This window comes from Seriola aureovittata, chromosome 6 (genome assembly GCF_021018895.1).
Source record: "Seriola aureovittata isolate HTS-2021-v1 ecotype China chromosome 6, ASM2101889v1, whole genome shotgun sequence".
Classification (NCBI taxonomy): domain Eukaryota; kingdom Metazoa; phylum Chordata; class Actinopteri; order Carangiformes; family Carangidae; genus Seriola; species Seriola aureovittata.
Genome location: NC_079369.1, coordinates 22,411,315 through 22,426,310, shown reverse-complemented (window position 1 = coordinate 22,426,310; position 14,996 = coordinate 22,411,315). Strand labels below are relative to the sequence as shown.

The 14,996-nt window shown below is 42.1% G+C and overlaps 1 protein-coding gene across 1 annotated transcript in view; it reads left to right on the top strand.

Moving 5' to 3' along the window:
* The window catches only part of LOC130170924 (uncharacterized), a 42,394-nt gene that overhangs the window by 19,557 nt on the left and 7,841 nt on the right, over nucleotides 1–14,996 (top strand). Inside the window, exons 24-46 of the mRNA XM_056378626.1 lie at nucleotides 65–325; nucleotides 652–915; nucleotides 1,395–1,655; nucleotides 1,865–2,125; nucleotides 2,321–2,581; nucleotides 2,716–2,985; nucleotides 3,749–4,009; nucleotides 4,194–4,454; nucleotides 5,384–5,647; nucleotides 6,250–6,492; nucleotides 7,186–7,446; nucleotides 7,908–8,168; nucleotides 8,689–8,949; nucleotides 10,011–10,268; nucleotides 10,353–10,613; nucleotides 10,905–10,954; nucleotides 11,076–11,286; nucleotides 11,634–11,894; nucleotides 12,437–12,697; nucleotides 12,794–13,054; nucleotides 13,686–13,946; nucleotides 14,259–14,519; nucleotides 14,677–14,934. Of these exons, the coding sequence (XP_056234601.1) occupies nucleotides 65–325; nucleotides 652–915; nucleotides 1,395–1,655; nucleotides 1,865–2,125; nucleotides 2,321–2,581; nucleotides 2,716–2,985; nucleotides 3,749–4,009; nucleotides 4,194–4,454; nucleotides 5,384–5,647; nucleotides 6,250–6,492; nucleotides 7,186–7,446; nucleotides 7,908–8,168; nucleotides 8,689–8,949; nucleotides 10,011–10,268; nucleotides 10,353–10,613; nucleotides 10,905–10,954; nucleotides 11,076–11,286; nucleotides 11,634–11,894; nucleotides 12,437–12,697; nucleotides 12,794–13,054; nucleotides 13,686–13,946; nucleotides 14,259–14,519; nucleotides 14,677–14,934 (5,733 nt within the window). The remainder of the gene's footprint in view (nucleotides 1–64; nucleotides 326–651; nucleotides 916–1,394; nucleotides 1,656–1,864; nucleotides 2,126–2,320; nucleotides 2,582–2,715; nucleotides 2,986–3,748; nucleotides 4,010–4,193; nucleotides 4,455–5,383; nucleotides 5,648–6,249; nucleotides 6,493–7,185; nucleotides 7,447–7,907; nucleotides 8,169–8,688; nucleotides 8,950–10,010; nucleotides 10,269–10,352; nucleotides 10,614–10,904; nucleotides 10,955–11,075; nucleotides 11,287–11,633; nucleotides 11,895–12,436; nucleotides 12,698–12,793; nucleotides 13,055–13,685; nucleotides 13,947–14,258; nucleotides 14,520–14,676; nucleotides 14,935–14,996) is intronic.

Below are 14,996 nucleotides of genomic sequence, written 5' to 3'. Positions count from 1 at the left end.
ATTATATAGTTATTAGTAACACATGTGCCATGCCGCACATTAACTTCTTTATCTCCTCCACCAGCTCCATGTGTTCCCACCCACCTCACAGCACGAGTGGACTGCAAAACCGGTATCACTGTGGTCACATGGGACTCCGCACGTGGCGCCACATCTTACACCGTCTATGCTCGGGGCAGTCTCGGCCACTATGCTGAATGTAACAACACAGACACTAACTGTGACTTCCGTAACCTGGCATGTGGGCAGGACTACAACATCACGGTGTTGGCTCGTCACGACTCCTGTGTCAGTTTGGTCAGCGAGTCCATCACTGCCACTACAGGTAGTGAAACACAACTACAACAGCTAATAACACAGGATATCTGATTAGTTAATCATGTTAAATAGACCTTCAGGCAGGATTTTATTGGTGTGAACAGAGTGTTTGGCTGACAACTCCCTCACCCTCCTGTTAGCTCTTCTGTACCTGACAAAATACACTTTTATTATTCTTGTTATTACATGGAGTCCTGTGACCATTTAAAATCCAAGCAGAATCAATAAAATCAACTGAACTTGGAAAACACACTTAGAAATTAGATTTTATTTTATGTAGTGCACACCCACATGATCCTCCATCTACATATTTACTTTTCCCTCTCTGTCTAGGTCCTTGTCCCCACAGTGGTCTGAAGACGACACTGGACTGCCAGACCAACACAGCTGTGGTGTCCTGGACGCCCGGCAGCGGCATCCAGTATTACAATGCCTCGGCCGATGCGTTTGACATTGCACACAAGCAGACCTGCTCCACCAACGGCTCCTCCTGTAACGTCACCTCTCTGCGCTGTGGGGAGAGCTACAGGGTGAGCGTCAGTGGACAGGGACAGAACTGCCCTAGTCCGGCCCAGGACTGGCACAGAATTGTCACAGGTAACTTATATTGAATACGTTAAGTAAGTAAGAGTTTGCTAATATCTAAAATTTGCTGGAAGATGATGAGCTCAAATATCCCTTCCTCAGCACCACCTGACTATTTGAAGTATTAGTTCATTTCTTTTAGAGTACTATTTCCTCTGTTTGTCCATTATTTTGTATCCTTTTTTCAGATGTTTACTTTTAGCAAATTATTTCACCTGTTTAGAAATTAATTAAGAGTAATTATTATTTCTATTTTACTCTATTTCTGGCAAATTATTTAAAGTACTTCAGCTAACTATTAAACAGCTTCAGATGTAAACCTAGTAATTGTACAGCATGCAGTCTGAATAAATTGACAGCAAAATAAACATTCCAACAAATCTACAGAATATTTTAGCATCTATCTCTTGAAAGAAACCCAAAATGTTTTATATATGCTCTTTTATTGCATTTAAACGACCTTACTGACCATTCATCCTTCACTCCTCCAGCTCCCTGCCCTCCCACCAACCTCACAGTCAACTCCTCCTGCATATCAAACAATATCTCGGTGACGTGGCAGCCCTCGCAGGGCTCGGTGTCCTACATAGCTGTGGCTAAGAATGCGGAGGGCCACCAGTGGTCCTGCAACACCAGCAGCACCAGCTGCCAGATATCTGGTCTGCTCTGTGGACAGCAGTACCAGGTCTATGTTGTTGGTGTGGATGAAAACTGTATTGGACCCAAGAGTAACATTAAAATGATTCGCACCGGTAGGTATTTAAACCCAAATGATGTTCAGCAAACAAATACAACACCACCACTTAATCTGCTGTTTCAGTAATTTTATTTAACCTCCAGGTCATCCAAGTGAGCGAGTAGTATTTCAGTGTCTTCCTCAGGGACTCTCGCCTGTGATCAATCCTGTCAACATACAGTGATAGGATGTTTTATCTAACCACTCTCTTTGCTCTCTCTCCAGCTCCCTGCGTGCCACAGAACATACAGAACAACCTCGACTGTGTGTCTGGTGTCCTCAATGTTACCTGGCAGTCGACAGGTTACTTTGTACAGTTCCGCGCCTCCGTGGCGAGCAGCAAAGGTCACGTCAGCACCTGCACGACAGACAAGCATTACTGCGTAGTGGACAACGTGGAGTGTGATCTGACCTACAGTGTTACAGTGGTGGCTGAAGATATGAGCTGCAACAGTTCCCAGAGCCCCACAAAACAGGTCCTTGCAGGTAGGTAAAGCTCCAGGTGATGGTTACAGTACATCTGATTAGAAACAACTAGGTATAAAGGGCACATCTGTCTTTTTCTCTGTGTTTTTAAAATGTTGTTGCGGTGTGAAAACCTTAAATAAATGTTGATTTTTGTGCAGTTTGACATTTGATTTACTCTGTTCCTTATACTTTTCCTCTTCCCCTTCCACTCAGCTCCCTGTCCTCTGTCATCCTTCCTTCCTACTGTGAACTGTGGCACTGGAGTTGTATCTGTTACCTGGAACAACAGTGTGGCAGGAGTCTTGTACACGGTGTCAGCGGTTGACAAAACAGGTCACCGTCACAACTGCACCGGCGCAAACAGCGGTTGTAATCTTAGCACCCTGGAGTGCGGGACAGAGTACAGTGTCACCATCACACCATCTAGGAATGGATGTGTGGGCAGAGACACCCCCACAAAAATGATCACAACAGGCAAGGATCAATAATATTTAGATTTTATTTAAATTGAATAAGGAGACCATTATGCATCTACATGTAAAATTTGTGAATGTGAATGTGTGTACTATTCACAACTAATTTTCTGATCTGCCCCTGGCTACCTCCAGTTCCCTGCATACCTGAATTAACTGACGTGGAGATCGACTGCCTGACAAACTCAGCCTGGGTAATATATAAGGAGTCTGCAGGGGCTGAAGACTACATCGCCGTAGTGACGGACCGCATGGGTGACATCCAGATGTTTGACTGTAACACCACGTCAGAGGGGATATGTGCTCTGCCGCAGCTGAAGTGCAGTGAGAACCTCACCTTCACCATCAAGGCCAGTGACCAGCAGTGTCCGAGTCCACCCAGCAACGCTGTCACAACTGAGATGGGTAAATGAAAACCAAAATAAAACTATAAACATTAATGAAAAGTAAAAAAAACAAACTAGGAAACAGGAAGTAATTTCTAACAATTATAACTTAGACATATTGTGTACATGTTGATATTGTGAATGTGGTTTCCTCCAAACATTATGAATGGCTTTGCTTGGTTGAAATTATTTCAATAAGTCTGGCTACAAAACAAAGTGTGCTGAAGGTGTAGGTGCTCTGTATTAAAACATGATGCTTCAGATTTGACAGAAATGCGTTCCTCCCTCCATATCTGACTTAAAGACCTTGAGATGAAACAGCTCATTTTAATCAGCATTGTCTACATTTTCTGCAAAGAAAGCTAATGCTGTTAGAATAACTTGAAAGATGCTACATTCAAATAATCTATACATACACATAGTGGCTAGTGGTAGAAATTTAGGGCAAATGAGCTACCCTTGAAGGGCGATGGCTTTTTTGAACTTTACTATTTTCAGTGAAGTATTTGGCAGTTAAGAATGGATTTTGTTTGCTAAGTGGCTCTCATGAAGGTTTTCAAATGAAATGTGCTCTTGTTTACATATTCTTTAGAACAGCTAGACTCTAATTTGCAGTTTCATTTGTCGCTTTTGTGCATTTTTCTTGGCTGTTAGTTGATATGGAGTACCAACAAAAAAATTTTTTAGTTATGAATGTAAAGATTAGAGGTGTGTGTAGGGTGAGAGTGATAGTCAGGAAGCTAATTTTTAAATTGTACCTCAAAGTGTTTTTCCTTCCCCAGCTCCCTGTCCTCCTGAGGATGTTGAAAATTCAGTGGACTGCGAGAACGCCACAGTCAGCGTCACCTGGTCCGCTGTCCCTGGTGCAGTGATGTACACGGCCACGCTGGAGGAGTTAAATGGAGACACCACCTGCTGCACCACATCGGACACCAGCTGTAATATCACTGACCTGCCATGCGGACAAAGCTACATCCTGCACGTCACAGCTGAGGGACGAACCTGCAACAGCTCCCAGAGCGAAGGGGACGTCACAAGAACAGGTATGGTATACACAGTGCATGTCACACACACATACATACTCTGTATATCGTAGACATATTGTGGAGAGAAATGGAAACAGATAATAAAACCATTATAGCTGCATTGTTCAGGATTTGTGAAATAAGCACAATTAAAATGAAAAAAATGCAGATGTAAATTTCCGTATTGACCTCTTCCCCTCAGTGCCATGCACTCCTCAGAACCTCAACGCCAGTCTGAGCTGCAGCGATAATGTGGCCTCCATGTCGTGGGACAAGAGCAACGGAGGGCAGCTTTACCGAGTGAGAGCAGTGACTGCTGATGGCCACGAGGACGAGTGCGTCTCCCCTGAGAACCAGTGTGATCTGACGGGCCTGCGCTGTGGACAGTACTACACAGCTACTGTGACGGCAGAAGACATTGACTGTGAGAGCAAACCGAGCGACAGTGTGATGATCAAGACAGGTGTGTACTGCTGAACGCTATATGTTACTGATTTCTGTATGTGTTCATGAAATCTGAAATATTGTTATTTACAACATGTACAAGTGCTAGTGTGTAGTTTTCACCTGGAACATAAGTTATTCACAGCTGCATACAACAAATTATCATAGACTTCAATCAAAAAGCTCATTAATTTACCTGATAATCAAAAATTACACATTTATACTGATTTTTTTTTCTAAATACTGCTGATTTTTGGTCATGAAGTTTTCACATATACTGCTTATTTCTCTTTCTCTTCATTAAAGCAACATTTGCTGTTACAGTTCATGCTATTTTTTCAGGAAATAACTAACTGACAGCAAATATTCAGTAAAAAGTTTTTTTTAACAAATTTCATGACATCACATGATTTTGGAATAGCGTGAAATTTAAGGAAGTATGCTTGGTTGCTTTCTTGCCAAAAGTTTGCTGAGAGGATGGAAACCACTCTAATGTATGTGTGGTAAATATAAAGCTGTGTTATAGCTTGTTTGTTCAGTCTGTAAAAAGATGAAGTCTAAAAACAACAAGTTGTGGTTAGCAGTCAACCAGCCGGAAGTCACTGCGCCTTTCCAAGACATAGTCTGGTTCCTAAGCCCATTATGCCTATGACCTTGTTATCATTGGGCAGAGCCAGCCTAGTTGTTTCCCCTTGTTTCCAGTTTTTATGCTATGCTAAGCTAACTGGCTGCTGGCGCTAGCTTCATATTTAGCACACAGACATAATAGTGATATCGATCTTCTCAAAATGTCAAACTGTTTCTGTAACTCTACACCAGTAATAATCTTCAAAATAAAATTTCAATTATATTCTCACCTATTCAGTACTTAGTGATCAAAAACTCTCTAAGGTGACAGAAAAGACATTAAGTTCCTCACTAAACCCTCTCTCCACCTCTTCTCACCAGTGCCGTGCACCCCTGCAAATGCCTCCGCTGAGGTGGACTGTGAGCTCAATTCTCTGATTGTGTCCTGGTCCGAGAGTTCAGGAGCCGACTCCTACATTGCCACAGTTCAGGACAGCAACAGTCATACCACAACCTGTCAGGGCACAATAGAGGGCTCCTGCAACGTGACGGGGCTCGGCTGCGGACTGATCTACCGTGTCTATGTCGTCTCCTCCGATGGATACTGCGACAGCCCTCCCACTCCTGTCATAGACACAACGTCGGGTAGGAAAGAGAGCCAAGAGACAGACATGTACAGTATGTTAAGGACATTTGTGTGACTGAAGCTACAGATTTGTAGAGAGATGAAGAGGGAAATATTCGGCACTAGATTGCACTGAACTATCAGGTACACTGAGAATTCCCCTCTGTCACGAGGAAGCTTAATATGGTAATTGTTTTTCATATTTTACACTTAAAATAAAGGGATTCTTAGTTTCTTTTGGGGTTAAAGAGATTGTTTGACCTTTTAGGATTACGAGACCTTTTGAAAGTCTTCATCTCCAGGTGAAATGCATGTTGATGTGAAAACCTACTATAGTTTAATGAAAAAATGAGCTTTTATGCTCAGTATTTGCACCGATTTTAGTGCAGTAAATATTTTTTATATCTGTCAAGTGTGAAAAACTCGTATTGCCATTTAAGTTTTAGTGAAGTATGCTGTCTCTATATTGCACTTGTATTGTTTTTGTGTATAATCTTATACTACAATACACTATGATATATACTTACTTTTATCATCATTAACAAGCTTGTCTTTGCTTTTTATGTAGAAATATATTTGACCCATATCAACGTCATGACTGTCATCTTGTCCTCCTTGTCAGTCCCCTGTGAACCAAGACATATCAAGGCAGTGTTTGACTGCTACGCAAACACAGCCTTGGTGACGTGGTACCCAAGTGATGGAGCTTTGCTGTACGTGATGAGGGCCAACAATATCACCTGTGAGACCAACACCACCTCCTGTGAACTGGAGCTGAGCTGTGGTCAGAGCTACTCTGTGTCTGTCGAAGCTGTGGGCCAGACCTGCAGCAGCATCGCTTACATGACAGGACAGCTGATCACGGGTGAGCAATGGCACATGGGCTTAACAATGACTTAAATGTATATATCATAAAACTGAGAGTTGCTTAACTTGACTTCACTTTGTGTGGAATCTGAAAATGTGAGACTGTAGAGCTTCTCATTTGTGGGTGCCCCCCAAAAAAATGATTTTAATAAATGAATAATTAATGAGATATGGAAATCTTATTTTCTTCAAACTTTTTTCCAATTCAAATCAACTTGTTTGAAGAATTAACTAAGTGTTATTATCTTGATACAAAGCAAATTTCTGCACTAGATTAAAGAAAAAGACACTTGATTCTGGAAAATTCTGGAAAAACACCATGGTTTGTGGTAGGAATAGCTTAAAATCATCTCAATGTACTTGCAGATGTTTTTGTCTTGCTTTAAGAAAGATGTGGACTTTACAACACATTTGGACAAAGAAACGAACGTTTATATAGAGGATTTTAACAAAGCAAATATCTTACAATGACAATAATTTATCCTGAATCTTAATGCACTATACCTATGTTCTGTTTTACATCAGTAATCCATCCATTCCTGTGTTAAAGACTAAAAACATACTTCTTACTCATCATTATTCATCTGTATTTTATTTATACATTTTCCATCTTCATCCCAGAAACTTGTAGATTATGTGTTAGTCTTTGTTTTGTTAACTCCTCGACACTTTCCTCCATCGTCTCTTCCAGCGCCATGCGTCCCTGAACACATCAACACTCAGTACAGTCTGACGATCGGCCAGGTGCTATGGGACATGGCTGCTGGTGCTGATTTCTACACAGTGGAGGGGGAAACAGAGCAGGGTCGCAGAGTTTCCTGCATGACTAATGACACATACTGTGCCTTGTATAACTTGGACTGTGGCCAGTTGTACAATATAAGTGTCACAGCAAACAACCATGTGTGCCAAGGCATATCCGAGTCGACAGAAACAGCTATGATTGCAACAGGTGAGAAAATCTCTCTCCATGAGAGAAAAGATGCGTCTTTAACAGCATGAGGACTTTCTTTGATGTGGTCTGCATTGATAGTGTCACGATTGAAGAGATGAGGGATTTTATTAAGTCAGTGCTCAAGCAAAAGTACCAAGCTTTCCATTATTATAACTTCTCACTTTTGAGGATTTGCTGCTTATCTTTGTTTTTTATGATGGTAAACTAAATATCTAGAGATCTCAGGGTGATTAGACAAACTAAGACATGTGAGAGCATAATCTTCATCTAAGACATTTGTGACAGGCATTTTTAATGGCATGTTTTCATCTGTATCTGTTGATGTAAATTATTTAAAAATAGAATATGTAGATCCATAGATAACATTGTGTATTTGTATTTGTCTTTATTATGCAGAGTACATGAAAGAGATCATCATTGCATCATTCAACCTGTTCTGCCTCTTGTTCTGCCCACAGAGCCTTGTCCGCCCAACAATGTGGAGACAAGCCTTCGCTGTCAGGACGACACGGGAACCGTGTCATGGGAGACCAGTGTTGGTGCCGTTGCCTACGAGGCCCGTCTCGCTGGGCGCGATGGCCACTCTCTGTCCTGCTACTCTAACGACACTTTCTGTGATGTAGAAGGTCTCCACTGTGGAATCACCTACTACACCAAAGTCATCGCCATCGGAGAGACGCTCAACAGCAGTGCCTCCGCCACTGTTGTGCTGGTCTCAGGTATGTGGCTTCAGTTTATTGAAATACTATTTTAGATAAATACTATTTAAAATACTATTCCCTTTCTCACACTTTTCACATGTAGTTTTTCCTTTAAATTAATCAATTTGAGAGGCACTTAAAATATTACATTTAGTTTAAAAATGGATAACTCATCTCCTACATCTCTCCTGTGCTTTTTGGTTCAGAAACAAATTTTCATGTCTAAAAAAAAAAACCCTCTTGTTATCAACTAGGGGCTTCAGTAGAGAAGAGAGCTTAATCCTCACTAACTGAGCTCTGTTTACCTAAATTAAAGTTAGTTCTAGTAACCGTTGGAGCAGGCTACTTTCTAAAAAAGCAACACTGCTGCTGTGGCATCACTTCTATGTACTTAAATTGAAATCTTTCAAACGGTAACTACGATTTGGAGCAAAGTCCCTTTAAGTGTGAAGATCAGTGCAGCTTTAAAGTGAAATTAATGAAATTGCATCCATGTCCTGTATGTCCCTCCCTGCGCCCCTTCCTTTTCTGTCTGTAGCTCCCTGTGCAGCTGCAAATGTGACGGCTAACTTGGACTGCGACAACAACACAGCCGAGATCTCCTGGAGCTCGGCCAACGGAGCCGAGTCCTACGCGGTGACTGCCGTAGCAGCCGACGGCGACCGAGCTTCATGTGAGACCGATGAGAACCGGTGTGACCTGATGGAGCTGCAGTGTGGTCAGACGTACAGCATCAGCCTCACAAGCATCAGCGACCAGTGCGAAATTGAGACACTCACTAATGTCACCTTCAGTACACGTGAGTGGAGCAACAGCTCGTCCCAGAGCAGTTGAGAGTGAAGTGAATGAAACCACTGATCCTGAACTTAAAACTAGGATCATACATTTCTCTTTGATACCAAACATTTTGGTTCTTCTTTCCGATACTAAACGAAAAGTCTTGTTCAGGTCCCTGTAAACCTTTGCGCGTTGGAGTGGACCTGCAGTGTGGGACGAGTACAGCCAACTTGTACTGGGAGGAAAAAGAGGGAGTGGAGCTCTACCTGGCTACTGCCACCTGCAGCATGGGAAAGACACTGCAGTGCAACTCCACCAACTCCACCTGCCAGTTCTCCAACTTGAACTGCGGAGAAACCTACGAATTCACTGTAACTGCCTATTCTAACATGTGTTACAGTGAAGCCAGCAGCACTGTGGAGATCCAGACAGGTACGGGGCCTTATCATCAACAAGTTAAAACTAGTTAGGGATTGATTGAATTCACGTCCATTAGTTACCCTTAAAGACTTCATTGTCCTTCTGACAGTGCAAGAGTCTACATTTCTATTTTGTCATTGTTATTTAATTTTTTCAAAGTCTTTAATTTTATTGATTAAAAACCTTTTTAAGGAGGTTGTCTGTTTTTTCATGCAACAGACAAACTATGGAACCAGAATCATATTATCATTTATTCATCTTTTCAAAATATTTGTCATTTTGTCATTAAGTTGCTGTCTGTCAGGCAACTCTATGCAGTGACTGTATCATGCATTTGTCCTGCAGTAGTTGCTTTAACAGTCTGTGTTGAAGTGAATAATCACTGAAGCAGAGTAATTTGTTAGCAAAAGAACCCAAAGATATTTATTTTACAATTAAATAGAAAAGAGAAAAGCAGCTGATAGTCAAGTTAAAGAAGTTGGTACCAGCATATCTTTTGGTATTTTTGCTTGGAAAGGAACTGAATCTATTATCAAAATAGTTAGTGCATAATCTTTCAACTGATTAATGGACTAATATTTTCAGCTCTAAAATGAATCAGTGGTGCACTGAAGCAGTGTTATGAAGTAATTTGACATTTGTGTCGAACTCCTTCTTCACCAGAACCCTGCCGGCCAACTGGCCTCACAGTGGATGGGTCGTGTTACAATGAGACGGTGGTGCTGGATTGGGCAGCAGCTAAAGGAGCATCAGAGTACATGGTGATAGCCAAGGGAGACCTGGGATATACCAGGTCTTTCCAAACCAATGAGACAACGATAGAGGTTGAGCTGCTTTGTGGGCAACTGTTCAATTTCACTGTAAAAGCCCGGGATGTTCAATGTGACAGCGCTATGAGTCTGCTTGAAGAATTCAAGACAGGTACATGGCTCCTTTATATTTTTGTTTTATAGAACATGTGGGTTGGTGGGTTCATGATGATTCAACAGGTCACCTTCTCCGCAGGCCCCTGCGTCCCTCAGCACGTTCAGAGCTTTACACACTGTGAGAACAATATGGGCTCGGTCAGCTGGGCCATGAGCGACGGGGCGGAGTCTTACTTGGCCGTCGCAACGGGAGAGGACGGCCACACCCACGAGTGTGCCACAAACACCACCACCTGCACCTGGGATGACTTGCACTGCGGAGAGATGTACACCGTTCACGTCATCGCCAATGACTACCTGTGCAGCAGCATGCCGAGCAACAGCACATCAATACGGATGGGTAAACATGATTATATCGTTTACATGTTGAGATTTCCAAGCACCCATGAATGTTATGTGAAAACCTGGTCTGGACTTTTTTCACACATGAAAATGAATAAACAGAATGCCATAGAACATTTAGATGATTTTAAGGGTTAGAGACAGGTTAACTAAGAAATTAGCAAATAAATCAGACTTGAGTGTTGCTCTGAAACGGAACAATGTGAAAAACCAGTCAGAAAAATAACTTATGATAATAATAATATTATTAATTTTAATCACAAGTAAACATTTTGTTTTCTGTTTTTAGCACCATGTGCACCCCAGAACTTGAAAGCATCTCTGAACTGCTCATTAAAGGTGAATATTTTACCTGTTTCTCTAAAAGTTAATTTCCGCTCTGCTTTTGAAAGGGGCTATACAAATTAATTAGATTATTATTATGTTATAAACTAAACTTAAAATGTAATGTGTTCTTAAGGCGGCATCACTGACCTGGAATGCCAGTGAAACTGTGGAGCTCTACATTGTGACTGCAGAGACCAACGGTGGCCATGAAGTGCAGCTCAGCACCAACGAAACCTGGACTTTCATTTCGGAGTTCCTATGTGGCCAGGAGTACTTCCTGTCTGTTCAGGCCGTAGACTCTGTGTGCAGGAGTCAACCCAGTCAGCCTTTAAAGCTGAAGTCAGGTAGGATCTTATTTTATTCCCCGAAACCACTTTTCAAGTGAGCCATTTATGTCTAAACACTACTCTCCAAAAAAAGTAAAGAGGTGGCTCATATTACAATGTTCTCGTCAAAACAAGTGCATCTACAGGGATTACCATCCCTAATTTTTACTACTTAATGACTTTATATTTTGTAACTTTAAGATTAGTTTCTGCAAAATATCAAGGATTCTACATTCTTATTTCCTTGAATTCAATTATCTGTTTCAATTGATCATTTTCTTTAAAACAAGTTCATTTAGACTTTTAAACCACTTAAATTCATTTAAAATCATTTTCACTCAGTCTGTTCCCCTTCTCTCCCACAGAGCCCTGCCCACCCACCAGCGTCTCCAGCTTCATGAACTGCCTCTCTAACATTGCTGTGGTGTCGTGGACCGGCTCAGCTGGGGCGGAGTTCTACACCGCCAAAGTAACGCAGGAAGACGGCCAATCGAAAACCTGCTCATCTGACAGCGAGCAGTGTGGCATGCCTAACGTTCAGTGTGGACAGAACTACACCGTCACTGTCGTTGCCTCCAACGAGAAGTGTGACTCTGACCCCAGTGAGGCCGACACCCTGCAGTCAGGTGAGTTACATACAGTGAAGATGGGTCATTAAACTAATAGGAACGATTTAGGTGGCCTTAATGTTTTAATAAATGAAGTAAAGCATCACTCTTACTCATAGTCATCTCGTCAATCTCTATACTCAGTTTTATACAGTTTTTTAGGGTTTCTATCCCACACATCTACTTATTTCTATAATATAGTGAATATTGGTTTATATTTCTCAGGCTTATTTTCCTGTTCCCTCACACTGCAGTAGATTCTACTTATTTTTATTTTTTTTATGTTAAAATTATAAATAGTGTTCAAATAAATTTCAAACGCTGTCTAATTTCTTTATCACCATCTGAAAGGAATTATCAGCGTTAATAGTGCCAGGCAATAGGGGGTGATAAGAAATATATACAAAACTGTGATTATTTTTTATGCTCAGTTCAGTGAATATTTTGAACCTGACACCTTAAAAATGAGCAGATTGATTTTCCTGCGACTTGCTTTGGTTTAATTTTGCCGTCACTGTAGGATCGGATATTCACTCTCCTTTCCCCCTGTCTTTCTCCAGGGCCGTGTGTTCCCACTGATGTGGAGGTGGCGGTGGACTGCTCCAAAAATGAAGCTCTCGTGTCCTGGAGTGCCAGCGACGGGGCTCTGTCTTACAAAGTGAGGGCTCAGAGCACACAGGGAGATATCTCCTCCTGCGAGAGCACAGATCTGAAGTGTACTTTAACCAACATGACCTGCGGGCAGTCCTACTCTGTCCAGGTGGTGGCACAAGATGATGTCTGCTCAAGTTTGCCCAGCCCAGCTACAAAATTCACATCAGGTAGAATAACTGGAATAACAGAATTTTATTTGGATGTTACAAGTGTTTACATCTGAACGCTCGACTCACAAGCCCTTCGCCTCCTCCCTCTCTCAGTTCCCTGCACACCCAGCCCTGGGTCAGTGGTTCTGGACTGCTTCACCAACTCGGCCCTCTTGGACTGGCACTACGCCATGGGTGCCCTGGACTACAACGCAACAGCCCAGTCCTCTAACGGCCACGTCTCCACCTGCAGCACCAACTACACCAACTGTGAGCTGAAGAACCTGCAGTGTGGTCAGACCTATAATGTGATCATTGTGGCATCAGATGAGAAGTGCAGCAGCCCCCCAAGCACCAGTTTACAGGTGGAATCAGGTGAGGTCTCAAAAAAAGCACCTTTAATAAAAATTGAAATATAATGAATTAATTTGATTTAAATACAAATTAGAGTTGTCATTTAAAGCCAACTGGTAAGTTTTACTGACATTTAGTGGCTGAAATCCTCATGTTGCTGCAGTGACAGTGTAATGTTGTGTTCACTGCATACTTGACATCACTGATATATATGGCTGCAGGTCATTATTTTCTCTTCACATTTTCACAATATTTCTTACCTGGATTAAAAAAGCAAATAACACCTTTCAGTCATATTTTAACAGTTTACAAATTCTGGCAGATGATAGGCAGCTCATTTATGTTTTTTTCTCAATCTTTTTCTTCACTGCCAGAAGCATTTTCAGTTCAAACTGATCTACTGCTCCTTAAAAGATCTGAGTATTTTATGATGAATATAGATAAAAAAAACTTAATATGTCAGGCCTTATGTTACACACAAACTGCTTAGTGTGGTCAGAGATACAGTAGCCTTGAAACTGTTGGCCAGAGGAGGTCATTCAATAAGGTTTTTTAGTTTAGTGTTAAGTTTCACCTTCAATAATTGGCTAAGTACACAATGTCCTCTGTGATCTTACCTTTTTTTCCTCTCACTTTCTCTTCCCTCCACCAGTGCCTTGTCCTCCTCAGGACGTTGTGCCTGTCCTGGACTGCTCTGATAACACAGCCCGGGTCGAGTGGCAGGCGAGCAGTGGGGCTGATTCCTACATTGTCCAAGCGGTCGGCATAGAAGAACACGAATCCGTCTGCGAGACAACATCAGAGTCCTGCGTCCTCCCAGACCTCCTCTGTGGCTACACCTACAACATCAGTGTGATCGCCGCTAACAGCGTGTGTAATGTGTCACAGAGTGGCATTACACAGCTGCAAGCAGGTATAGTTGGTGACCTGGCAACATGATAGACAGCCATGTTACAGATAATTTAAAACCATGTTTGGAAATATCAAAATATGTTTGTTTCCTGGTCAGGATATAGACTTGCCATAAAAAAGCTAAATAAAACATGCTGTATTTTATGAATTCCATCTTTGTGATTTTACACAGTACTTATACATACATGAAACTGATAAAACTGCTACTGTGAATAATTATCAGTGGGGGTTTTTTCTTGATAGGATGATTATTGGACCAATATTGACCCTGAATCATTAAGCAAGGTTCATATTTCTCTCTGTGTCTGTTCAGTGCCCTGTGTACCACAGCATGTGGAGGCCCGGGTGGTTTGTGAGTCAGGTGCTGTGGCGGTCTCATGGGAGCCGAGCAAAGGGGCAACATCATACACCACAGTTGCCCAGGGCAACGGCGGCTATGCCTCAACGTGCAACAGCAGCGACACAACGTGCCTGTTCAACAACTTGATGTGCAGCCACAACTACTCCATCAATGTTAGTGCTTCAGATGGGACGTGTAGCAGCGCTGGAAGCTCTGCTGTGGAGATCAACACATGTAGGCTCAAGATTTAATTTATTATAATAATCTTACACCTTCATCAAACATCTATACTAAACAGAAGCATTAGGTGCAGCTGTAAGGCATAAAACATGTTGTATTAAAGCTCTACTAATATTTTTCTTTATTCATATCCGTCTGTCTGTCTCTGCAGTGCCGTGTGTACCACAGGGAGTAACAGCAGAGATGGTCTGCAGTAATGACACAGGCGTGGTGTCATGGGAGGAAGAAGAGGGCGTGTCCTCCTACACAGTGCAAGCTTTTGGGCCCGATGGACACAAGACTGAATGTAACAGCACCGAAACCAGTTGTCAGCTACCCAGCTTGCATTGTGGTCAGCTCTACAACCTGACAGTGACAGCTCAGGATGGACAGTGTGACAACAGCCGCGCCTTCCTCAACCTGCAGTCAGGTAAGTGTAAACAATAAAGTTTTTTAGTATGACAAGTGTGGTTTTCTACGAGTTGAGTGTTG